At 43.1% G+C, this 26,260-nt stretch overlaps 1 protein-coding gene across 1 annotated transcript in view; it reads right to left on the bottom strand.

The window, feature by feature from the left end:
• SLC36A1 (solute carrier family 36 member 1) overlaps positions 1–25,433 on the bottom strand; it is a 46,558-nt gene extending 21,125 nt beyond the window's left edge. The window contains exons 1-7 of the mRNA XM_055325219.1: positions 25,339–25,433; positions 14,138–14,285; positions 7,577–7,667; positions 6,614–6,702; positions 6,061–6,156; positions 3,640–3,724; positions 2,988–3,206 (exon numbers count right to left, since the gene is read on the bottom strand). Coding sequence (XP_055181194.1) covers positions 2,988–3,206; positions 3,640–3,724; positions 6,061–6,156; positions 6,614–6,702; positions 7,577–7,667; positions 14,138–14,280 — 723 coding nt within the window. The 5' untranslated portion in view covers positions 14,281–14,285; positions 25,339–25,433. The remainder of the gene's footprint in view (positions 1–2,987; positions 3,207–3,639; positions 3,725–6,060; positions 6,157–6,613; positions 6,703–7,576; positions 7,668–14,137; positions 14,286–25,338) is intronic.
• Between the last annotated feature and the right edge of the window lie 827 nt (positions 25,434–26,260).

Below are 26,260 nucleotides of genomic sequence, written 5' to 3'. Positions count from 1 at the left end.
AGAGAGAATTTCAGAATACATGTCTGGGAATACTAAGGTGAATGAGAAAAACAAAAGGAATCTGTAATTCTACATACTTAATGATTCCTACTAACTTAGAGCCCAACCCATTAAATGAAAAAAGTTTAATGTGCAAAGAAACATACATATTAAAATCAGCTTATTATCTTTTTTTAAAAGATTTTATTTATTTATTCACGAGAGACATAGAGAGAAGCAGAGACATAGGCAGAGGGAGAAGCAGGCTCCATGCAGGGAGCCTTATGCGGGACTTTATCCCGGGACTCCAGGATCATGCTCTGGGCCAAAGGCAGGCACTAAACTGCTGAGCCACCCAGGGATCCCATCAGCTCATTATCAACAATATTGTCTCCTCAATTCTATGATACTATTAATTTTAGTGATAACAACTTTTTGAGAAAATGCTGTCAAATGTACATAAAAACTGCAAGATATACTCCAATTTTGGAAACACTGTAACTGTGAAAAAATTGCATCTCAGAATTAAGGAAATGCAGTGATAAATACAATTATTGGGAGCCCCCTCTGGGTGAGGCACTCTGCTCAGAGCTAGGCCATCTGTCAGTCCAGGTGATGAAGATATGGGGAAACCTGAACAGGTGGAAGACGACCTGAGTCAGCTTCCCGGGATGGCACATGCATGACGAGCAAGAGCACCAGTTACACACATGCTCAGGACTGGGAAAAAAAATTCAGAAACACCGGACAGTGGGAGAAGATGCCAAAATGAGATAGTAGTTAAAACAGCATCAGCAACAAAAGTGACCCGAAGGGAGCATCTTCACCTATGTATCACATCAAAATGAAGCTGCTCAACGCACAGCCAAACCACTGTTCTCCCAAGCTGCCCGCAGAGCAGAGAGCACTGTGTAATCACACAGGCAGCTCTTGACTGAGTCCAGAGGCAGGCTCATACTCACTCTCAAGAAATCAGCAGGGTGCCTCATCTGCAAGTGCAGGTTGCATGATCCACAGACAATGCTCTGAATGAGCACTGCCTTCACCTGGGTCTGAGACACTGTTGGAACCCACATTCCCATTCCAGGCTTCAGTTCATGGCAGCCACTATTGTCCAATGATCCACAGTGCTTTAAAACTAAATGTAGCATGTGTACACATCTGTGTGAGGTGACCTAGCTCATTTTAATGTCCACTGCAGTGTGTCCTAAGCACTGATTGAGATCTCTAATTACAAAGTTAAATCATGCATTTATTTGCCCTCCTTAGTTTAACTTAATTTGCCAGAGGTAGAGAAGGAAACTCTCTAGAAATGGTCAATCATGCGTTCACAGGCCCGCCTTCCATTCCCATAAAAAAAAAAAAAAAAAAAAAAAAAAACAGGACAGGGATAGCAATTTATTCTGTTTTTAAATACTAGTTCTGTAGAAGAAGAGTCAATATCTGCCACCCATTTGACTTCTTAAGACAGGGAAAAATCAGTAAATGCTCACTGAGTACAGTGTTAATCTAAATTCATTATGTCATATCCTGAGTTCAGGAAATGTTATTTTACAACGCACCGTTTTCCTAGAAACCATATCAGTGATTGACCGGGTCACTGTTCAGCAGACTGTGTGAAAATGAGTCAATGTTCATCTGTCAGGCTGACCAAAATTAAAAAGATTGATACATCTAGTGTTGGCTACATACGCACTATGGGAGTCTATATGAAATTGGTAAATGGCTTCAGGAAAAAGCAACATGGTAATATAAAAATTCAAAAGTGCAAACTCTTTAGCAACTACATGTCTAATAAATAAATACCCTGGAGGAGTATTTATACATGTCTACAGAAAGGAAGGCCTGAGAATATTCACTGTCATAACACTAAAAACTATAAGTAACATGATGGTCCACTAACTGGGGACTGGTCCAATGAACTATGGCACATCTATTCTCTGAAATGCTATGTAGCAATGAAAAAGGAGGTAAAACCGTGTGTATAAATAGGGAAAGCTCCTTGAGGCTCTGTGAGGGAAAAAAAGCAAGGTAGATGAATACTACATTTAATAATTTTAAAAATTATGTTAAACACAAGACAAAACATACTTTTATGTATTTCTCTACATACTAATATAGTGTGTAGATATATTCATAGGACCTAGACAAAATCAATCACATAGAGTGAATCCCTGAGAAAAAAAGACTCAAGGTAGACATGTGGTTTTCAACACTTGTGTTGCCTGCATTTTAATGAGTATGTACTGATGAGTTCTTGGGGGAATTAAATTTAAATACCTTTTTTTAAAAGTTATGCTTCTATTCACTGGATTTCACTTTTCCTTTTCTCAAGTCTTGGCAAAAATGCACTGTCTTGTCCATAAAGAGCTACAGTGTTTGAGGGCACACTTTCTCAGCCTGGTCTTCTACCCAACGACAAATAGATGTCCTCTCTTGTACTACTCTACACGCCTGGCCACATGGGCTATGCAAGGGGAGGTACAATAACTGAGTTTATAATTTTGACAAATAAATATATAACTGGACTGGTAAATAATTATTTTATCTAAATATTAAGTTAGAGAACTTGATTTTTATTTTTATCTTAATATTTTTCTATTTTCCCATTATACAATGATTCATGTATTAACATGAAATCTAAACCAGTTTAGATGTTTTAGATTTAGTGATCTCAATGGGGGTGATTTTGCACACACACGCATACCAACCCCACCCCCAGCATATTCTTCAATGTCTGGGGACATTTTCGGTTGTCATAACTTGGGGAATGGCTGCTACTGGCACTTGGTGTGTAAAGATCAGGGCTGCTGCTAAATGTCCCATGATGCACAGGACAGCCCCCCATGATAAAAAGTGACCTGACCCAAAATGTCACTAGTGCCAAAGCTGAGAACCCCTAATCTAAATATACCACATGTAAATAACATATCCTTATTTATGTTCCACTTACTTGTTTGCTGCTTTGATTATATAATAGGCAGAGGGAGAGCCTTGGCTCTTCTTACCTGGACAATGAACTGGTAGAGCATAACCAGGCTAACTAGCATGGTGATGTTGGCCAGCAGAGAGAAGATGGACAGGGCTCGGAGGTTCCTGACAAAAACAAGCAGCACCAGGAAGGGCAGGAAGGAGAGCATGTAGAGTCTCGAGTCCATGGTGGGCGTCAGAATCACCGTCTCATTGTTATGGCAGTTGTTGGTGGTCCCATTGGCCGCTTCTATCACCTAAAAGGAAGAGAAGAAATGCAACAGGAAAGGCCTCTCAAATAACAAAGGCCAGTGGACCTCCCACCAAAAGGGTTTCCTAACTGAAGACTTAGTATGTGAACAAGGCCATATAGAAGTCTGTAGTAAGAACCACTTTCCAAGATCTTCATAATTGTCATCAGCAACCCAACTATCTCAGCTGGGTTTGATCATATCTTACCTTAAGACAGGAGAATGGACAAGATATCTTGAAGTTTCGTAATGCCCTAGGTCTTTAGATGAAATTAAATAAAACACACTTTTCTATGTAAAATGTTAAAATCTTAATTCTTTTGTTGACCAAAACAGGCTTAGAAGGAATCCTAAACTCAAAGTCCACTCATTTCTTGCCATTCTCTCTCTCTCTCTCTCTCTCTCTCTCTCTCTCTCTCTCTTTTAACTGGGGCCCTACCTGTTTAAAGTTGTCAGCCAAAAAGACAAAATAGACACAGCAGAATCCCAGCTGCGTGACAATCAGGAAGAAGTCCACAATGTGCCTGCAGATGGGGAAGGGAAGAGAGTACAATGATCAGAAGGATAAAAAGCAAGATTCCCAGACAGATAGGTGTTTGAACGGTACTTTTTCCCAGGTCATCACAGACCCTTCCTAGCAGGTGACAAGAATTAGTGTGCCTTGATGAAAGGAGAAACTGTACTAGGTGCCACCAGTCTGGAGCTTTGGAGGAAGGTGAAGAAGGTCATATCTGTGTGGTGACTGAGGTTCCCTTCCTATGTCAAGAATGCTGCATGGGGTCAGGCAATCCTGAGATCAGAATGGCCAGAACAAAGCACACACACCAGGACCACAGACCAATCCCTTGGCCTCCCCCTCCCCATGGCCTGCCTATGCCATCTCATACTGTATGTTCTAAAGCTACAGGGAGCCCTCAGCATAAAGCCAAGGAAGTGGACTTCTTCATAGTCTCTGGATATGAGAATCAACCTGGATCTGAGAATCAACCTACTCTCACATAAGTACACAGGAATAGATGTACCAGAATAGACTGCTGGTGGAAGCAGTTACAACAACCACTGGTGACAACCTAAAGGGTCATCAAAAGGAAAATGAAATGACAGACCATTCTTAAATGGAGTAGTATACAGCAGGGAAGAATATGTTAAACCTACATGTACTGATAGAGATATGTCTAGGATCTCTAATAGAAAAAAACAAATTTCCAAACAGTATGCACAGTATGGTCAATTAATATTAAAAAAGGTTAAGAACATGTGTACATTTGTATACACACAGAATATTCCAGAAGTATACCCATGCAACTATGACCAGTATGTACTTTTAATTTTCACTTTATAAATGCCTATCTTGCTAAAAAAAAATTCTTTTTTACCATAAACACACAATAACCTCATTAAAGATAGAAAGTAAGGGAATAAGGGAGGAGGGATAGAGAGAGAGAAGAGGGATTGGGGAGAAAGAGAAACAGGGAAAGACAGGAGAGGAGAAAGGATGGAAAGGAGGGAAGAAGGGAAGAAAGGATCAATCAACAACCAACCAGCCAACCAATCAACCTGCTAATCAGTGTTGGCCACTTGGCACTATGGCTTCTCCCAGTCACAGAAAATGATCCTGCTGAAAAAAATCACAAAATAAACCTGCATCACAGGAGGAAGCTGACTTTGTGTGGAACTATAAAAAAACTCTGATGACTACGAGGAGTTTTCCTGGAGAACAGAGTTTCAATGTAGTTCAATTTAAAAAGAATAGAGAGGAGCCTGGGTGGCTCAGTTGGTTAGTATCCAACTCTTGATTTCAGCTTGGGCCATGATCTCAGGGTCATGAGATAGATAGAGCCCCTGGTCGGGCTCTGTGATCAGTGGGGAGCCTGCCTGGGATCCTTTCTCTCTCTCTCTTTCTCCCTCTGCCCCACCCCCACCCCATGTTCACCAGCTCACTCTCTTTCTCTCAAATAAATAAATCTTTAAAAAATAAACAAAAAGAATAGAAAAGGATTCGGTCTCTGATATCAATTCTTTATCTTTAAACATATCATGTCCTCAAACAGGAAACAAAAATTAAGAGTATTTCCCTGTAGGCATTTGAAAAGTTACCATAAGGACAAATTTCCAAACACCCTCATCTCTTTCTTTCCCCATTAAACCATTTGTTCTAGCTCAGCTCACCCCTTCCTTGAGGCCTTCCTTCTCCTGCCCAGTGCCCCGCCCTTAAAGCACCTATCATGTGGACTTCTCATCTGGCACAGGCAACAGTCCTTAAATCTCCTCCCTGTCTGAGCTCCTAAGATGTACTTCGATGCTCTCTACTGGGATAGACTATTCCTGATCTCTTGTCCTCTTGATCTCAAGCTTCCCACACACCCTTTTCCTTACAGAGACAATAAGTCCCTAGAGGGTCAGGACCACATAATTTACCCCAGGGGGATCCCCCTTCCCAATACCTAGAATTGTTCTGTACCACGTATAAGAAAGTGCTTAAATATCTTTACTAAAAAAATGAGTGAAATAAAAAATAATCACTGGTCATGGACTGCCAAAGCATGAGGAAACCAAGGACCAGAAAGAAAGGGGTCACACACCCAAAATGACTGCTGGCAGAGCTGAGGTAGAAGCCAAATCCACAGACTCAGTGCTCTTTCCACTGCTCACACTATATGCCACATTTCCCCACTCTGTCTGAAGGCCTCCACTCTGGGAGTTCACAGCAGCAACAACAGAAGAAACTGGTCACAAAAAAAAAAAAGAAAGAAAAGAAAGAAAAGAAAAGAAAAGAAAAGAAAAGAAAAGAAAAGAAAAGAAAAGAAAAGAAAAGAAAAGAAAAGAAAAGAAAAGAAAAGAAAAGAAAGAAACTGGTTACCTTCCCCAGTGCGCGTGGTTCCGGAGCCAGGAGCTAGGGCTGGATTCCAGTCCATACATCACTGTGTCTCCATAGTCCACAAAGGGCTTGTTCAGTCTAAGACGGGAGAGAAAGAGGAAGGGAAGAGTGTATGAATTCAACAAAAAGTGACAGAACAAACGTAGTTCACCGATACCTGGGCCAATTCTCTACTTGCCACCCTGGTGAAACCACTGAGTTCTGTTTCCAATACTTTCAAGGATCAGAAATGTTAAGTCGACAGGCCAGTTACTTTCTTATAAGCAACAACCATTTAGTAGAATCATTTCAGTGGGGGTAAATACTACAAAGCACACAAAAGTAGAATGTGGTCTTTGGCCACTGCACATAAGGAAATACGACAGATGGCAACAAACTAAAAAAGAACAAAACTAACCAGGGAAAAGGAGTACTGCAATAATTAGCAGTCACCTTCAGTTAGCACAAACAATTTAGAGTGGTCTGCTTAAGTCTTCTCTTTCACTGCTGGTAACAGAACCCAAAAGGACAATTTGGCAGCTCAGAGGGCTCTCACCTGCGGCAGAAGTGGTGAGCACATCTCACCAGGATACTCATGCAGTGCACAGCAACGATGCCTATCACCAGCAGGCTGAGGGGACCCATCTGGAGACAGGTGTTGCAGACAAGAGAGAGAGAGAAGTAGATTGAATTAGGAGTGAGCCCAACAGAGATTGGATTTGCAAATGATCAAAACTCTACTAAGGCACCTTCCAGTGACAGAACTTCTGGCACAGCATTACAGAGAAAAATGTGATCCCAGTAGAGATTAGTTCGGTGAGAAGGCACCATCTGAACCTTAGCATGCCTTCAAAAGAGTTAACCTCATGAAGAAGAACGACACAAGGCTATTCCAAGACAGTTATAAATCAGCAGAACAGAAGGCTCCTGTGGTCTGGGAATAAGAGAGAGGTCAAGAGGTGGAGGGAAGGGGAAAGTTCTCATCAGGGTAATACCAGTTCAGGATAAATAGCCCTCAGGTAAGAGCAATCCATATCTATGAGCTATCTCCAACTCAAAGAGAAACCAAATGGCTTTAGATTATAGTCTATAGGGGATGAATAATAAAAGATAAAGTAAAATTCTCAGAGTTGGCCTCCTATGGGTGAGGCATGGAAGGACTATGTAGAAAACAAACAGGCTTCTGTTACGAATTCATTAGTTAATATTGATAGAAACTCCTTGAAACATTTTAAATATATCCTCCTCACCACAGAGTAAGCTCCACGAAGGCAAGAATCTTTCTCTTTTTTATTCACTGTTAATATTCAGAGCCTAGAACAACATCCAGCACACAGAAAGCCCTCAATAAATATGTTTAAGTGCATGAACACCTGAATTTTACTTTCTCGGCTGAATTAAAAAGCTTTCCATTTTTAAATGTTGTAAATGAAGTAAATTAAAACACACACACACACACACACACAACCATCTCCTAAAATTTGTCATGATACTTCTCTTCACCAATGCAGACCCTTACCAAGATGCCTGCATTTTTGACTGCCAGAGGCAGCCCCAGGAGTCCTGTGCCAAGGTTGCCTTTTAACAGGTGAATCAAAGTCTGGAACCATCTGAAGTGGGAAGAAAGTAGACAAGAGCATGTTAACAATAATGGCAGCTAACATTTATTAATCACGTAGCACTGTGCTAGGTGCTTTCATATGTCAACTTCCCACTCAACTTCCACAATAGCCCCCAGGAGATATGTATTAACTTTATTTCATGGAGGAGGAAGATACTTGCTCAAGGTCACACACTTAGGAAAGAGTTCAGCCAGGATTCAAATCCAGGCAGACTGACCCTTGAGTCCTCTCCTGGCCTCTGTGCTATAAGCTCCACTCCCTGTGGCACTCTGTCCTCTCCTAGTAGCTCTGGCCTGGGTTTCACCAGAGCTGTCCACTGTAAAGACCTAGATCCAAAATTGCAACAGAGGATGACAAGCAGGAAGGACAGACACTGATAGGAGAGAAAGATGAGCAAAATAAAAAAGCCCAGAACTCTAACAGAAAATTTTATGCAAAGTAAAGAGTAAAAGGAATATGGTCTCACAATTGGTCAGTCACTGGGATACTTTGAGTTAAAAAAAGGTCAAATGCCAGAGTCCTAGGATTAGAGAAGCCCTCTTCAAATGTCTGTCACCTAGTTTAACCTGTTGCCTTGAGGATAGATTTTCCCCTCTCCTGTTATACAGACTATCCACTTCAAGCTGTAATTATAAAGCCTCTTGTGCATCCTCATTCATTTTTTCACTCAGCAAATACTATGTTATGTGTAAAACACTGTGTTAATACAGTGGTAGAAATAAGTATGAATCAGATATGGACTTTGGTTTCTAGAAATTAATGACTCAATGAAAATAAAGCAGATACATTAATGCCACCCAGGTAGAAAGATGCCTTATTAAGTGCCTGGGAAGAGTGCTCAGGCAGGGGAAGGCAAAGTGGGGGTTTGCAGAGGGGAGACCTGAGCCAAACCCACCAGGACAGGCAGAGCTTGCAGGTGTGCCCAGGGGGAAGAAAGGCCTGTGTACACAAGCCCAGAGAGAGAGACCCGGGGCGCCAACAGAGAGGAGTATGTCAGTTTGGTGGCCATGTGGGTGGGGATGAAGGTGAGCATCCTGTAGACAATGAGAACTCAGAGAAGTGCCCTCATCTGCTGCATTTTCTATCCTCTTACTTCCAGGATACAAAACAGGTCAAATATAGCATCATTCTGCCTCCAGCCACAGACTCACTCAAGATTTGGCCCCTGGCACTGTCTGGAAATTCTCCTGCACAAATACCCTAAATCCCTCCTAAATGATGCTTCCATGTATTTCTCCGAATCTGCAATTCAGTAGAAACTGAAAGCAAATACTACGTGTTAACTTGTAAGGACCACAATAACTGGGACCTATCTATACTCTCTGTAATGAAATTTTACCTCTGGTGACCTTTCTCCTTCTACCTCCAGGAAGAAAACCTCTTGACCCTTCTGCTGTCCTGAAGCTTTTCTTTCCTTTCCTTTTTTTTTTTTTTTTAAAGATTTATTTGTTCATGAGAGACAGACAGAGAGAGATAAGCAGATACATAGTTCAGAGGGAAAGCAGGCTCCTCACAGGGAGCCCGACATGGGACTTGATCCCCACACTCCAGGATCATGCCCTGAGCTGCCGAAGGCAGATGCTCAACTGCTGAAACACCCAGTAGTCTCTGTCCCGAAGCTTTTCAGTAAAGATCCAGAAAATATCTTTGAATCTAGATGAGAAGAGGCTGAGTGCTCTCCTGCACTACCCTAAGGAGGAAACGGCCTAAGGACCACAAGGGTACAGAGGTGACTCCTTCATTATCAATGGCCAGTGACCAAGAGATTACGGGCAGGATGACAGGCCAATCAAATGTCTATCTTAGCGAATGTTTAATCCACTCAAGGCAAAGGTAAGCATTGTAGCAAACCCACCTGCCCACCAAAGGCTTCCCCAAAATGCCTCTGGGCTGGGTTTTGTAGATCAGGTCCCTTTTAGCCCTTGCTTTACTAGGCTTTACTAGCTTTACTAGGCTAGGTAACTCCATAGGACAATTCCCTTCCCTTGTCTGGACCTTTGTCTCAGCTGTAGAGGGAGGGGACCGGATAGGACAGCATACTTTCCAACGTGACTTCAGGATTCTAGGCAACTGGCCAACATTATTCTTTCTAATCAATGGCTCCAAGCTTGGATCACCCAGAACCATAGAGTATCACAGACTCAGCTCCATGGACTGCAGAGTCTTAGGAGGGGTATAGGAAGGGAATCCTGCAAATCTCTGTAGCTCTGTTTATGTTCTCATCAGTAGTTCTTACACTTTCTGGTCTTGAGAGCCCTTTACACACTTAAAAATTATTGAGGATACTAAATAGTTTTTGTTTATATGGATTATGTCTGGTGATATATATTACAAATTCAAATTGAGAAATTAAAAACATTTTATTAATTAAAACAATAAAATTACATGTAAAATAACAGATTTTTAAAATTGTTATTTTTGGTGATCCCTGGGTGGCTCAGCAGTTTGGCACCTGCCTTTGGCCCAGGGCACAATCCTGGAGTCTTGGGATCGAGTCCCACGTCGGGCTCCTGGCATGGAGCCTGCTTCTCCCTCCTCCTGTGTCTCTGCCTCCCTCTCTCTCTCTCTCTATGTCTATCATAAATAAATAAATAAATCTTTAAAAAAATTGGTATTTTTTGAAGGTTTTATCCATTTCTTTGAGAGAGAGAGTGAGAAAGAACACTCAAGAAAGCACAAATGGGGGTGGGGGGTAATCAGAAGGAGGAGAAGTAGGCACCCTGCTGAGCAGGGAGCCAGATAGTGGGCTTGATCCCAGGACCCTAGGATCACAACCCAAGCCAACTGAGCCATCCAGGTGCCCCTTAAATTGTTATTATTTTTTAAAATAATGGATTTTTAATGAAAAGTAATTCTATATTCCAAAATAAAAACTGGCATTTACTTTTTATGCAAACCTCTTTAATGTCTTGATAGATGGATTATCTACTTCGCATTCAATCTGTTGTGATATGTTGTTTTGGTTGAAGTACATAAAGGAAATCTGTCCTCATACAGACATGCAGTTGGAATGTGTTTAAATAGTCTCTCTAGATAATTGTGGTAATTCTCCTTCGATACTATACCGAATTTGACATGTGGTTGTTTCTTAGAAGTTGTAATGTGGAATCTGAACTTTTCAATATCCTGTAACATTAAAATCTACTGGTAATCTTGCTCTTCAAATGGATCTTTTACTCATGCACACTTTTCTAATATCACACTGGCCATTTGGAAGATACTTATTCCCTGAGTTATGCAGATCTTTGAAATGCTGGCACATTTCATTATACAATGTCTGAAAAAAATCATATTAATATCACTGACTTTATCAGAAGTCTTTAAGTAGAGGGAAGCTGTCAAGCTCACAGTGTTGGATACTAGTTTTTTCTAGTTTTGCTTGAAAGCTCAAATTTTACTATGGGCAACAAATACTATCAATTGTTTTTCTTGAGGTGATGGTCTCATTCCTCTCATTTTCAAGAAATTAAGTACTTGGTACTGCCAAATACTCAGGTGTGAATTACCTACAATTTGTTAGTTCTTCCTAGCAAAAAGAGTATTCTACGAAAAATAAAAGCAGTTGGGCTCACAATTTCAATAATCACTCAAGGTCTTGTCCTTAAGACAAGCATCATATACTTAGGTATGCAGTAGAACTATTTCATGTGTACGTCCCATTTTGTCATGCAGGTTATTTTAAAACCTGTACTGAAAGGTTAAGTAATAAAATGAATAATTTGCTTCATCAAGGACCTACTTAAGTGAAACTGACTTATTCTTTGTACATGTGCGGCAGCAAAAATACGATGATTAGCATACGTTGGTGGCACTGCCTTTATTTATGCTAATATACCCACCATGCTGCTGAACCATCAGTGTAAACGTCAACACCATGAAAAGACAAATAACATCTTAGTATTATTATGAAAATAGTTTCAATTTCACAGACTTCCTGAAATGGTCCTGGGAACCCCTAAGGGTCTGAAAATCACATTTTGCAAACGGCTGCCCTAGATAACCTAGAGAAAGCCACTTTCAGTGAACTGGTTTCTTAGCCTGACAGCCTGGGAAAAAGTACCAAAGCTCAATCAACAGCTGGTACAATGTGACTCAACAGGGCAACAAGAAGACAAAGTTGCTCAATAGAATAAAACAAGGCTGTTGTCAAAGCAGTCAATAGCTTGACAATATCAAATGTTAGGAAATAACTTCACTAAAACAGCATTATGGAAATGTCTAGGGTTTCAATTTGCACACCCAACTAGGGATTTTTACTGACCCTTAACCATTAGAAGAGCCAGTTACATGCATGTATGTACTTTATTCCTTGCATTTTGTTCCTTATACTTTGTTCAGCGTTCTTTGGTCCTTGGTAAACTAGATAACAGGGTAGGGCAAGGCACAGCAGACAAGGAATACAGCTCAAAAACTTGTCTCTAACACTCTGATATATTAGAGATTCATGTGAGCTAACAAAGTCACCTGAATCAGTTTACACCTTAATCACATCCGCATATTTTCTATACATAAATGCTTATGTGGATCCAGGCTCCAGTAAGTACTAAACCAATTCTCCAGGTCCAACGAAGTATTTTCTCTAGGTCACTTGAGGTAATTGACATCATTTACAGATGGGCTTTCCTGGTCCCATATATCACAATATCAGAGCAGGATGGGCCCTCACAACAAAGTACACCCTGGAAAATATCCCAATACAAGCCCAATGAAGGTATCTCCCAATTTTCTCAATTTCTAACAAGCAAGGAGAAATCATTTTGGGTTGACTACTAGTTATAACCCAATGTGGAAAAAAGAGATAATCAGAATAGCTAGCAGGCACACATTACTTTTAATATACACAAAACTTGTGTGAAGTTGCTAGTGGTTGGTTTTAAACTTCAGAAAAGTCCCTTTAAAAATGAAAATCTAGACCCCATATAAGGATTGCACAGACAAGCTGATGCCTGAGAACAAGTAGGAGCAAAAACTGGAAGGGAAACTATACAGAGAGAGGCTCGGAAGAAGTATTTCACAATGAGTATGACTTCTGAAAGGAAAGCTATCACGTGCCATTGGCTGCATCTGGAGTTCCTTCTGCCTGGGGGGAAGTCAACTGGGTAGATAGGTTGAGGAAAACGGGAGAAATGGTCCTCACTGCTGCCAGTTGTTCTCTGTGCAATCTTTCCCGTCAGCCAAGCAAATGGAGAAATCTACAAAAGCATGCCACATGAGAAATAAGCTAAAGAGACCAAATCTTGAGGAGCAGAAGTCAGCTAGTGGTAATGTGGACAGACCATATCCTCTGGTTCTACCCTAGTTCTATGCCCTGCCCCAGGAGAGATGCAGCCAGGGGGAGCTTTACCAGGAATGACCTCCAAGAGAATCTTCAGTAGTCAGCTTGGGCAGTCACACAGGACAGTGTAAATCTAGCACAGGAAGGATCCCTCGATAAGTCACACCCAACCCACAAGGAAACATAGAAAGGATAATAGCTAAGCTTGGGGAATAAACAGAAGGGCCAAAAAAAAAAAAAAAAAAAAAGATGGAATGCTGGGATCTAGAGAAAATATAGAAGTCTGCTGATATTCAGGACTGAGTCAGAAAACTCAGTAGGGTAGAAAACTCTCCTCTGAATCTTCTAATTCAAGTGAGTGGAGCACAGTTTTCATAGAGGACTCCTCAATTTTCTCTTACATTTGGGGAAACTAAGGCCCGGAGAGGGCCAAACCACCCAGATGAGTCCTGGGATTCAGTTTCCAGAGATAAGACTTAACCTTGCCTAGGAGTTGTAAGGCAGAATCCCTCCACCCAGCCTCCTGAATTTTATTTTATTTTTATTTTTTGAGAAGAAGGGGGGAGAGAGAGTGGGGAGGGAGAGGTAAAGAGAGAATCTTAAGCACACCCAGTAAGGAGCCCAACATGAGGCTTGATCTCACAGCCAGAGATCATGACCTGAAGCTGAAATCAAGAGCCAGATGCTTTACAGATTGAGCCCCCAGGTGCCCCTTAACCTCTTGAATTTTTTAAGTGCAAGAGAAATTATTCCTTCCTCCCTCCCTCTTACCACTTCTTCTGCCAAATGAACTGGCTATTAACTGATGGGGGCAGAAGTCTAAGCGAGACTCGGCAAATGAAGCTTCCAATTGAGCCTAGAGGTATTTGAGGTTCTAGCACAGATGACCCATGGTTCTGAGTTAAGAAAATGTTCTCTCTAGGAGTTTCTCTTATGTTCAGCACCAGCCTTCCTGGGACCAACACAGATGAAAGGAGCAAAGAATATAAAACAAACGGGAGGGAGAGCAGACAGCAAGGAGCTCAAATCTCAGAGCTGTTATTCACCCAGTCTTCCTTCCATCTGTAAAATGGGGAATTGATAAAACAGGGGAGCAAAAATACCTCTAAGGGAGACTATGTTACTAATGCAGAGCTTAAGTACATGAATCCCACCCAGGAGAGAAGAAGAAATAGCTACTTACGTTGTGCTGTTGCTTTCCCCAAACCGCTGGTAGGAGCCAGGGGAAGAGAAGTTGTTTAGGCCTTCAGATGGGCTCTCCTCAGGGCTCACGTCTGTGGAGCTGTAGTCATGGTAGTCCTCATTCCGAAGTCTCTGCGTAGACATGGTAGCTGGGGGGACAGGGTCAGTGCTAAGACCCCCAGTGGCTGGGGCCTTTAGCTCCAAGCCTGTAGTGGGCTCTGGGGCAGAAGCAGCCATTGTCACAGCAGCTCAGGGACAGCTGCACTATGAATTAAGTACAGTGACAGTGCCTGATACCAAGGGAAATGGGAAAAGTGCAAAGTACACATGGGCGGGCTGGGCTCACTTGGCTTCTGTCTCCCAACCTTCTCAGTGACCCACTCATAAATTTCTAAATTTGTCACGGCACACCTGGACAGAGCAAAGGTGAGGCACTGCGTGGGACGATTGGGGGAAGATGCAGACAGGTGCTTCCCGGAAGCCTTTCCTGCTCCTTAAGTTGGGAGTAACCATTCTCTCCTTTGAGCTAATTTCTTTGAACCTTGAACAACAGTTATATTGTATCTATGTCCATCTTCCCCAGAAGTAAGGTCTCAGAGGATGGGAACTTGAATAGTCCTCACAGAATCTTATATTTCTTCAGCATGCATTAGAAAAAAGACCTTGTTGCACTCAAGAAATCCCCTCCAAATCATCCAGTTCTGTGCAGATTCCCCCACCAGGTTCCAGAGCCACAGATGAATTCCTCTCTCTCTCCACCATGACCTCTGCCTCCATCCTGTACTGTCTGGAGGTCACCAGGGACTCTCAGCCCCTGACCCCAGGAGTCTTACCTTGCAATAAGTCAGAATTGTAAGCAGCTCAGAGGAAGAGCAGGAGCATGAGAGGGCTCACCACTGGCCCTCATTTCAATACCTCCCCTATACAACCCTTCTTTTTTATTTTTACGGATTTGCCAATTCCATAAAGATAATGAAAGAAGGAACCTTTTCTGTTGTGTGCTGGGGAAGGATGGTGAGGGTATTTTCTCTAGGGTGGACTTTTTCAATAATGTTACTACAGAAAAGAGAAGAACAACAACTTCTCAGCCACACAAAAGCATACATTTTGGGAATTCTGTAAGCCCCCAGAACCCTAGACAGTATTGCTAAAAGAGTCCTCAGAGGTCACTCCAAACCGATCATTTTACAGATGAAGAATCAACCCCCAAAACGATGAAGGAACCTGCTCTGCTACAGGCAGGTAGCAGCAAAGCAGTAAATATATATATCCTGCTGCCCTGCCAGACCTGGAAACCTCTACTGAAGGTACCGCCACTTGCAATGAGGGAATATTATAATGGAAGAGAGTCAACATCCTGCCCTCCAAGAACTGGCAACCACGTGAGGGAAGAAAAGTACATGTACCTTAAAAATTACAAATAAAAATCCTCCTGGCACTTGTCAGACTGGCATACCTGCCTGCCTATAAGCAGGCTCTCCCCCAGCATGCAGCTGAAACCCGCAGTGAGTCTGATGCACTGTCTCAGATACCTGGTGAGAGACAGGATCTCCATCGCTCATCACAACACATCATCCTGCCCAACCCCCCACTAGCTGCCAGAGGATCGCTCTGTGGGACTTTTCCTACAGGTCAAGTCCCAGAGGACTCTTTGGAAACTGGCCCTACTCTGCCCCTAAATGTGATCCAAGGGATCTCACTTTCCCTCACTGACTGTAATGAAGAGAGGACCTACATAATCCCACAGGGAAAGTGCCTCCAGAAAGCTAGTAAAGTCCCAGAGAGGATTCTGCCCAGATTCACCACCATAGGGACTTTGTTAAATATCAAAGAGGACATTATTTACTCACATGCTAGAGGGATTCAAAGCAGTCATCTAGCTCTGTGGTAATTAAACTCATAAGAGGGCCGGGGGGAAAAAAATCTATAAATTATCTTACTATGAGCAGTTGAAAGCTGCTATCCGCACAGAGCTAAAAGGTCAGTGTCTACGTATGTCAGAAGGCCTGGGTTCTGAGACTGCTTCTACCACCAGTTTCCTTAGTAACTTGGAACAATTCTCTTTATCCAAAAGGTGTAGAAAGGGGTAAGGGACAAAGACTGAAAGACCTCTCAACATCTCTCTAGCTCAAATATTCCAGGATCAACTAATGTAATTATCTATGCAAACAACAACTAATTTCTAGTCTTTTCCAACATACCAAAGTGTCTGAGGAATAGAGTCTTCCAGGTGAATCGTGCATATTTCTGAGGGAGAAGGGACAGGATACAGGGACCAGCAAACTCCTCTATCCCTCCTCAACAACCAAGAAATCACTCAATCGCTTACCTGGCCCAGATGCTCAATTTATTTCAAATATTGTAGAGAGACTTCTTTATGTTGTATATGAAAACTGAAGCTACCCCTCCAGCAGAATATTACTAAGAAACTGCTCAAATAGAAGCTAAAATCTATAGCTCTACTGTCTGAGAAACAACCGCAGGATGTGGCAGATGTGGCTTGGCAACTGCATGCATGTTGAAAAGAAAAAAAAATAACAGTACTTATAGGCTTTAGCTGATGATAAGCTGAACAGAAGTCAATGATTTAATAATAGATGCCAAATAAGCTAATTCTAGGTTGCATGAGGATGAGAGAACCACAGGTAGATGACAGCACCATTTGTTTTTGCCATGCCCTGTATTCTGTTCCAGGCAACATACTGTTAAGGGAATAATAAACAGTGGTATAGCCAGGGCTCAGCACCAGCCTGAGAAGGGATGACTAGAAGCACTGAGAAGGCTCAACCTGGAGAAAACTGGCAACTTGGCAGGTGTACAAACTGCTTTTAAAAGCTGTCCCAGGGGTGCCTGGGTTCAGGTTGGATGTCTGCCTTCGGCTCAGGTCAGGATTCTGGGGTCCTGGGATTGAGTCCCACATCAGGCTCCCCGCAGGGAACCTTCTTCCTCTGCCTATGTCTCTGCCTCTCTGTGTCTCTCATAAATAAATAAAATCTTAAAATAAATAAATATCCTATGGATATTCCCCTTGTCCTGGGGAATGGCAAAGATGAGTCAGAAATAGGATCAGTGTGTGTGTGGGGGGGTGGCGGGAGGGAAGTAGAGGGAAGCAGGTGTTTGGCTAGACATAAGGAAGGACCTTTAACAAAAGGAGTTGTCCAATGGAACAGACTGCTCTGGGAGGGAACGTGTTCTCAATCCCTGGGAAAGTCCAAGCAGAGGTCCTTCTCAGAGCTGTGAAGTAGGAATCTAAGTACTATAGTGAGCGCAGTCCCTCCTGGAGCTCCTGCTATGGCTCTGTGACCAAGTCTCTCTCCTCTTGTTCCCTTGCTGGCCTCCAAGGCCACCCTGCCCCTGGGCTCCCTTTGATAAAACCTGGTTTCCAAATCTCTTGTGCAATTGTGGTTCCTCCCCTGTGGGAGATTTTAATAGCACCTGCTAACTGTTAACATGAGGGATATGATACGTGAAAATTCAGGACAAGCTTGTCCTTCAGGTTCTTGGAGACAAAGAAGAGAGTTTATACATTATGTGTGGCCCCATCAACACAAACTCAAAATTTTTGTTAAATATTTAGACCCAAAAGGGTTAACTACTACACAGTAAGAAATGTCTACATGTTTGGTGGGAAAATATTTTTTTCTTCAAGTATAGATTCAACCACAATTGCACTAAAATATCAGCTATTTATATAACCTTAACAAATTTTTTTCTTACATAAGTTATTTTTTAGTTATCAATATTCTCGTTATTTTAAGGTTTTTCCCACTTATTTCGTATCTACTCTTCTTTTGATCAGTAGAGTACACATAATAATGATTAGTTGCAATATAATGGTCCATTGTTTGGATGGACCATTATATCAATTATTATATTATATATATAATAATTATATTATATATATGCCATTATATTATAATGATACAATAATCTGCTTCTCTAGCTCCCAATAGCTGGATATGAGGATTATGCTTTTTTAAAAATCTCTTACATCCCAGCTAAAAAGAATTTATACAAATAGTTTTTAATTTTTGAGACATATCTTTGGTGAATAAGCTCATTTTTATGGTTCCTGATATACAAATGGTTGAACTAACCTACAGTGTCATTAGCAATATATGGAGGTAACTGTCTCTTCATAACTGTGCCAATGTTGGCTTTTATCATTTTAATTCTTGTTCTTTTAAACAGACAGGTGGCTCTTTGTACTTGTTTTATTTTATGTTTCTTTAATCTCCAGCAAAATAAAAACAGCATCTTTAATCTACTATCAGCTTCATATTTACTTTTGAAAATACATATGTTCTCAAAATAACCATCTAGGAGTTTACGGATCGGTTTCTATTCCAAATTCAGTACAATTATCAAGGCCAATGCCAACAAGAGGAGGAGAATCCATTTACAGATCCATCGATATATATATCTTTTGGGGTATATGAGAAGGTCAGGGGAGGAAAAAGGAATGAAGGGAGAGAGAGGCAGTACTAAAGTCTTATTTTGCTTTCTCACCAAAAACTAAACAATACTTTTAAGGGTGACTTGTAAACACATAAAAAATATTATGCCCTAAAAACTAGGAGAATTAGTAAATTCAGCAGAGTTGTAAGACACAACATCAGTATACAAAAAAAAAAAGTTGAATAATCTGAAAATTAAATTGAGAAAACAGTTCCATTTGCAATAGCATCAAAAAGAATACATTACACAAAACAAGCATGTGTAATGTACATGAAAACACAAAATATTGTTGAAAGAAATTAAAGGCCTAAAAAATTGAAAAACCATTCCAAAGTTCATGGATTAGAAGATTCAGTGTTTTTAAGATGGCAAAATTCCCCCAAACTGATCTACACATTCAGTGGAATGTCTATCAAAACCCCAGTTGCCTTCTTTGCAGAAATTGACAAGCTGATTGTAAAATTCCTGTGGAAATTCAGAGGCTCAGATTGGCCAAAACAATTTTGGAAAAGAACAAAGTTGGAGGACTTCCCAATTTCAAAACTTAGTACAAAGCTACAGTAATCAAGATAATATGGTACTGGCTTAAGGAAAGACATATAGATTAATGAAATAGAACTGAGAGTCCAGAAATAAATCCTCACATCTATGGTCAACTGAATTTTCAAAAGGGTGCCAAGATAATTCAATGAGGAAAGAATCATCTTTTCAATAAATTGTGCGGGACTACCAGATACTCATATTCAAAGAGCGAAGCTGAACTCTACCTCACACCATAGGCAAAAATTAACTCAATATGGATCAAAGACCTAAACACAGGAGTTAAACTATAAAATCCTTAGAAGAAAACATAAGCATAAATTTTCATGACCTCATACTAGGTAATGGTTTCTTACATATGACAGAAAAAGCACAAGCAAAAAAAGAGAAAACAGGTAAATTAGACATTATTCAAATTAAAAATGTCAGGACGCCCAGGTGGCTCGGTGGCTGAGCATCTGCCTTTGGCCCAGGGTGTGATCCCGGAGTCCCAGGATCGAGTCCCACATTGGGCTACTTGTGTGGAGCCTGCTTCTCCCTCTGCCTATGTCTCTGCCTCTCTCTCTCTCTCTTTCTCTCCCTCTCTCTCTCATGAATAAATAAAGCTTAAAAAAATAAAAAATGTCCTCAAAGGACACCATCAAGAAAGTGAAAAACAGCCCACACAATGAGAGAACATTTCTTCAAATCATTTATCTGATAAGACTTATATCCAGAAAATATAAAGAACTATTACAACTGAATAATAAAAAGAAAATCTTGCTTCAACGTGGATGGAACTGGAGGGTATTATGCTGAGTGAAGTAAGTCAATCGGAGAAGGACAAACAGTGTATGTTCTCATTCATTTGGGGAATATGAATAATAGTGAAAGGGAATATAAGGGAAAGGAGAAGAAATGTGTGGGAAATATCAGAAAGGGAGACAGAACATAAAGACTTCTAACTCTGGGAAATGAACTAGGGGTGGTGGAAGGGGAGGAGGGCAGGGGGTTGGGGGTGAATGGGTGACAGGCACTGAGGGGGACACTTGACGGGATGAGCACTGGGTGTTATTCTGTATGTTGGTAAATTGAACACCAATAAAAATTAATTTATTTAAAAAGAAAGAAATAGGGAAAGGGAGACAGAACATGAAGACTCGTAACTCTGGGAAACGAACTAGGGGTGGTGGAAGGGGAAGAGGGCGGGGGGTGGGGGTGAATGGGTGACAGGCACTGAGGGGGGCACTTGACGGGATGAGCACTGGGTGTTATTCTGTATGCTGGCAAATTGAACACCAATAAAAAATAAATTTACTATTAAAAAAAAGAAATAGGGAAAGCATTTGAACAGCTATTTTGCCAAAGATGTAAAAATGGCCAATAATCACATGGAAAGATACTCAATATCATTAGCCATTAGGTAAACGCAAATCAAAAACCACTTCATTCTCACCAAGATGGCTAAAATCTAAGACAGATAATTAATAAATATTGATGAAGCTATGGAGAAATTAGAACCCTCTAACACAGTTGGTAGGAATGTAAAATGGTGCAGCCACTTTGGACAACAGTCTTGCAGTTTCTCAAAATACAGTTACCAAATAACCCAGCAATTCTATTCTGAGGTATATCCTGAAATGAAAATGTATATCCACAGGAAAACTTGTACACAGATGTTCACAACAACATTATTAATAGCCAAAATGTGGAAATAAATCTGATGAATAGATAAATGATATGTGGTATATCGATACAATATTATTTAGCAATAAAAAGCAATTAAACACTGATACATGTGACAATGCAGGGTGAACACTGAAGACATTATTCTAATTGAAAAAAAGTCAGTCCCAGAGCACCAAATAGTATACAATTTTGTTCATATGAAAGAGTAGAACAAAAAACAGATTAGAAATTGCCAAGGGTTTGGGGTAGGGAGTTAAGAGGAATTAGCAAGTGACACCGAAGGAACAGTTTCTTTTAGGGTGATGGAAATGTTCTAAAATTGATTGTGGTGACAGTTGCACACGTCTGTGAATATACTAAAAGCCAATGAATTGTATACTTTAAATAGTTGAACTGTGTGTCATGCCATGTGAATTATATCTCAATAAAACCGCTTTAAAAAACCAGATTTCTCAGCCCAATCTGATTCAACCTGAGCGCTTTATTTTTAACCAGCTTCCTAAATGATCTTGATTACAGGTGGATTTATATAAAGCACTAGAAAAAAAAAATACAGGGATCCCTGGGTGGCGCAGCAGTTTGGCGCCTGCCTTTGGCCCAGGGCGCGATCCTGGAGACCCAGGATCGAATCCCATGTCGGGCTCCCGGTGCATGGAGCCTGCTTCTCCCTCTGCCTGTGTCTCTGCCTCTCTCTCTCTCTGTGACTATCATAAATAAATAAAAAAAATTAAAAAAAAATACATGATCTTATGATAGGTACACCCCAGGCCTCATCTCCTACTAGAGTTCATGGATTGGTGATATTTGCAGACTGTAAGTGCCGCCCATTATTCCGAAACAATTATACTGGGTTAGACTTTGGAACCCAGAGAAACAGTGAATTCTCTAAATGCATTTTCTCTTTTCTGTTGCTGAAATTCCAAAGTCATGAACAAGGACACAGACTGTGTAGCTATATGTGGTCTACAAGGAGGGAAATGAGCATTTCTAACTTCCACATGATTTTTTTCTGTTAAGATTTTATTTATTTATTCATGAGAGACACAGAGAGAAAGAGGCAGAGACACAAGCAGAGGGAGAAGCAGGCTCCATGCAGGGAGCCCAATGAGGCACTCGATCCCAGGACCCCAGGATCACACCCTGAGCCGAAGGCAGACGCTCAACCACTGAGCTACTCAGGCGTACCCTACATGATTTGTTTGTAAAGGGCATCAGATAAAACTCCATTTAAACTACCACAGAAGTACATTCCATAATTTGACTCCTGCCTAAAAGAATCTGGTGAGAGGGCAGCCGCAAAGCAGTTGCTGACCTCAGCAGGCTCTGCATAGCAGGAGGTGATGAGACAAATACACTTACTTTTTATCCATAATCATAAAAACCACTAAATGTTAGGACCAGGCAAGACTTCCAGAAGATAAAGCCGCAGCCTCTCATTCAAAGGTGAGAAAACCAAGGCCCCAGCTGGTTAAGACATGGGATTAGAATACAACATACCAGATTCTCAGTCCTTGTTTCTATCATACCATAAATTATCCTCCCTGCAGTCTGCTTGGAACAAAACTGGAGCAGGATTAGATGTGCAGGGGGGAACGGTGCATAACAGAGAGTACATGAGTTCACCACAGAGAAATTCAGAGCAGGAAGTCAGAAAGTTGACAATGCAAACTTGCAGTTCTGCAGTTCTCTATCACTCTGGAGAGTTGCACCAGGTCCCTACCTTAGAAATGGTGGCTATGTGCCTTAAGCATCGCAGTACCTCGGACACACAGATTCCCAGCTTCACGGAATAGGGAAGCACAGAGGAGTATTTCCTACTAGAGAGGGTCATTGAGACCTGGCCCTGGGTGTCAAGGCTTCCAAGAGAAATGTCTGGGGGATAAAAGGGACAGAGCACCAAATGCAACATCATGTGGTTTCTATTTTGTCACATTTACAATGTCCCATCCATGAGACCCCATACCTACAAAGCAGAGCTAGCTTTGTGTACCTAGACCCAGTAAGGTTTGGCTTAAGGAGGGAGGCTCAGGACTCCTCCAAGGCCTGGGTTGAGGTAAAAAGACTCAGTGTGAGTTTCCTCTACGAGACAAAGAGAAAAGCTAACCCAGGTGTTAGTGGTCGGTCAGCCACACACATCTAGAAGGGACCATCAGAGCTGCCAGCCAAAGTATAAACCAAAGTCCATTTACTCAGCCCATTTCTAGGATCTTGCTTTCAGGTCAGAGTGTAAAGAAGAAATGTATCATTAACAGTGCAATGACTCTTTAGCATCTGACCTTGGAAGAGACAGCAAGTATTTAAAGAATTGAGACACTCCCTGGGGAGGCGAGGAGGAATTAAAAAACAAGCACACAAATGAGTACTTAACACAAGAGAAGGTAGTTTGGGACAAGGGGGAGAATAAAGCATTCACAAAAAGGGGACATCTCATCTATTCCACCTACCGTACTTCACAGTCTACATGCTAACAAGTCCAGTCCTAGAATTCCACAGAACTCCTCGAGTTGGAAGAAAATTTCAAACTTATGTAGTCAAGCTTATGTAGTCCAAAGCTCTACTCAATAAATAATATAATCATCTATAACATTCCCAAAAGTAACTGCCCAGTGACCATGATCTCCAGTGACAGGGACATCCACAGTCTGTGCTGCAACATGAAAGAGCTCTTGTTCTTTGAGAGTTCTCATGGTCACCCAAAAACCACTTCCCTCTGGGCACTTGCATCCATTGGTCCTAGTTGTAGTCTCTGAAATACTGCAGAAGAAATGGAATCTTCCTTTAAAAGAGACAAAGATAGCTCTGAGCACCTCAAGCTGCCAAAGAGATGAGGCTGAATGAACAACTACATGGTCTAAAGGGAAAATAAGGATCTAAAAGCAGAACACTATAAATGGCACATTCAGAAAACAAAGGATGAGAGACTTAATACTGTCATCCTAACAGCCTCTTCTTCATACAGCCTCCACCTAGAGGTCTCAGACCAGAGCAAAAGACCAAGTCTTTTGTGTCCCCTTTACTTCTTGACTACAAAAACGTCTCTAAAGAAAACATACTCTAAATGCGCAAGTTAATTCCTGTAGACTACGCTCTGGCCTGGAGCCACAGAGGGCCTTGAGCATGCTTAAAGAAATTAGAGACCGTCAAAATCATTTTCAGCCGTCCGCGTTTAGCTTGGACTTCCACAGAGATAAGAAGACAGAGGAGGATTTCGTAGCAACCTAGCAATAAGTGAAGTAGGGAGACTGCTTCTGGACAGCTGGACTAACCCTTGTTGCAAGGTGACAGCAATGCACACGGGGGAAAACCTGTGCACTCAGATTAGAAGACAAACAGAGCGAGCTGCACAGAAGGTCAGCGTGGAAGAGGTCCTTGGGGATTCAACTCCGTGGTTCTGCAAGCTGGGAAACCTGAACCCACTCCAGGATGGGAATCACCTAAGGTTGCAAAGCCAAGTCGGAGTCAGAACAAAAAACCTCCTCATTCCCCAATCTCGGTTCTTTCCATTACGCCATGCCGCTCTCTCATTTCAGCAAGCTTCGGACGACTGCATCCAAATAACCAGCATTCCCCCAAACGAGACCAGCTACAGAATGAATGAATGAATGAATGAATGAATGAATGAATCAAGCAGCCAGCCAGCCAGCCAGCCAGCCAGCCCAGGGCTTTGCATTCTTCAAGTTAATGCCAGGGCTCTCCACAAAACCCAGCTGGGAGCCACCTAGCCTCCCAGGAGCAGACTCCAATTCTTATTTCCTATTTCGGTGTGATTTACACAAAATTGCAGGACAGTCAGAAGCAAAACGATGAGGCTGCAGAAAAAAAAAAAAAGAATCGTGCACACTGAAACGGGGAACCACACCCAGGGCCAAGCCAATCCGGGGGATGGAGAATGCAGAGCTAAAAATGGGAGCGCCAGAGGAGACGAGGACGGGCAAAGGGTGTCCTTTCACAGGTCCAGTTCTCGGCAGGAGGCAGGGTGCTGAAAAGCAAGCGGCTGCTGGGGCTTGGGGAGACGCGGGCTGGGGTGGCAGGGCGCCCTCGGGCAGCCCCCACCGCCCGCCGGGCCTCGAGGTCCCCCGGCGGGGGATGCACCAGGTCACCTCCCAGGGCCCTGGCCCGGGGGTCTGTGACCCCCAGACCCACCACAGCAAGTCCCCGGCAGGGCTCCCGCGCGGGCCAGCGACCTGCCCGAGGCGACTGCGCCCCCCTGGGGAGCGTGAAGCAGCCCCGGCGGCTCGTCCCGGCGGCCTCTCCCAGCGGGGTGCCTCGGTGTCCCCACCTGTCAAACGGCGACGGCAGCTCACGGGGCGCCGGGCCTCCAGCGCCTCGTCAGGGAGGGGCGCCGGCACCTGGCGCGGCTGCCGCGGGACGCCGAGCCGACTGGGACCCGCACCGCACCCGCACCCGCACCCGCACCCGCACCCAGGCCGGCGGGCGCCTGAGCCCCGAGCACCGCGGCGCCCCCCACGGAAGGCGAGCCGGGTCCTGCAGGAGCAGCCCCGCCGCCAGCCCCGGCCCGCCGGCGCGCGGACTCACCGCTCGGGCTCCCGCTTCGGCGCAGCCCCCGTCCTCGCCTCAGCGCGGAGCCCCAGCCATCCCCCTCTGGCTGCCGGGGCCCGCCGCTTCCGGGCCCCGTCACGTGACGCGGGCGCCCCAGCCGGAGACCCGGGTCACGTGTCCACGCGCGGGGCAGCTCCCGGGGCTGCACGAAGCTCCGGAGCCCGGCGCCGCAGCACCACCTGGCGACCCGTGGCCGCCACTGCAGGCAGGGCCGAGCTGCGGGCGCGGGGGCGCGGGGACGCGGGGACGCGGGGACCACTGGGCGGGGCGTCGATCCCGGAGCCCGGTCGCCAGTCCCTGGAGCTCCGCCCCCTGGGTCGTGGGCTCCCGGGGCACGCGCTGTGTTTTCCTTAACACGTGTCCAGGAGGGATCCTTGGGTAGCACAGCGGTTTAGCGCCTGCCTTTGGCCCAGGGCGCGATCCTGGAGACCCAGGATCGAATCCCACGTTGGGCTCCCGGAGCATGGAGCCTGCTTCTCCCTCTGCCTGTGTCTCTGCACCCCCCCCCTCTCTGTGTGTGACTATCATAAATAAATAAAAATTTAAAAAAAAAAAAACACGTGTCCAGGAGCACATGCTGCTTGTTATCATTTTAAAAAATACATCTTTAAAAAAAAAAAAAGGTCACCTAGTCAGATTTTTTTTCGAAACTTACACAAATTCATTTGTGGTTGCTCCTGGAAATGGGAGAGTGTGATGTAAGGCAGGCAACATTATCTTTTCAATATATTTAAAAATTTGGGGATCCCTGGGTGGCTCAGCAGTTTAGCACCTGCCTTTGGCCCAGGGTGTGATCCTGGGGTCACTGGATCGAGTCCTGCATGGAGCCTGCTTCTCCCTCTCCCTGTGTCTCTGCCTCTCTCTCTCTCTCTCTCTCTCTCTCTCTTTCTCTCTGGGT

Source organism: Nyctereutes procyonoides, unplaced genomic scaffold (assembly GCF_905146905.1).
Source record: "Nyctereutes procyonoides isolate TBG_1078 unplaced genomic scaffold, NYPRO_anot_genome, whole genome shotgun sequence".
NCBI lineage: Eukaryota > Metazoa > Chordata > Mammalia > Carnivora > Canidae > Nyctereutes > Nyctereutes procyonoides.
This window is presented reverse-complemented; position numbering and strand designations above follow the sequence as displayed.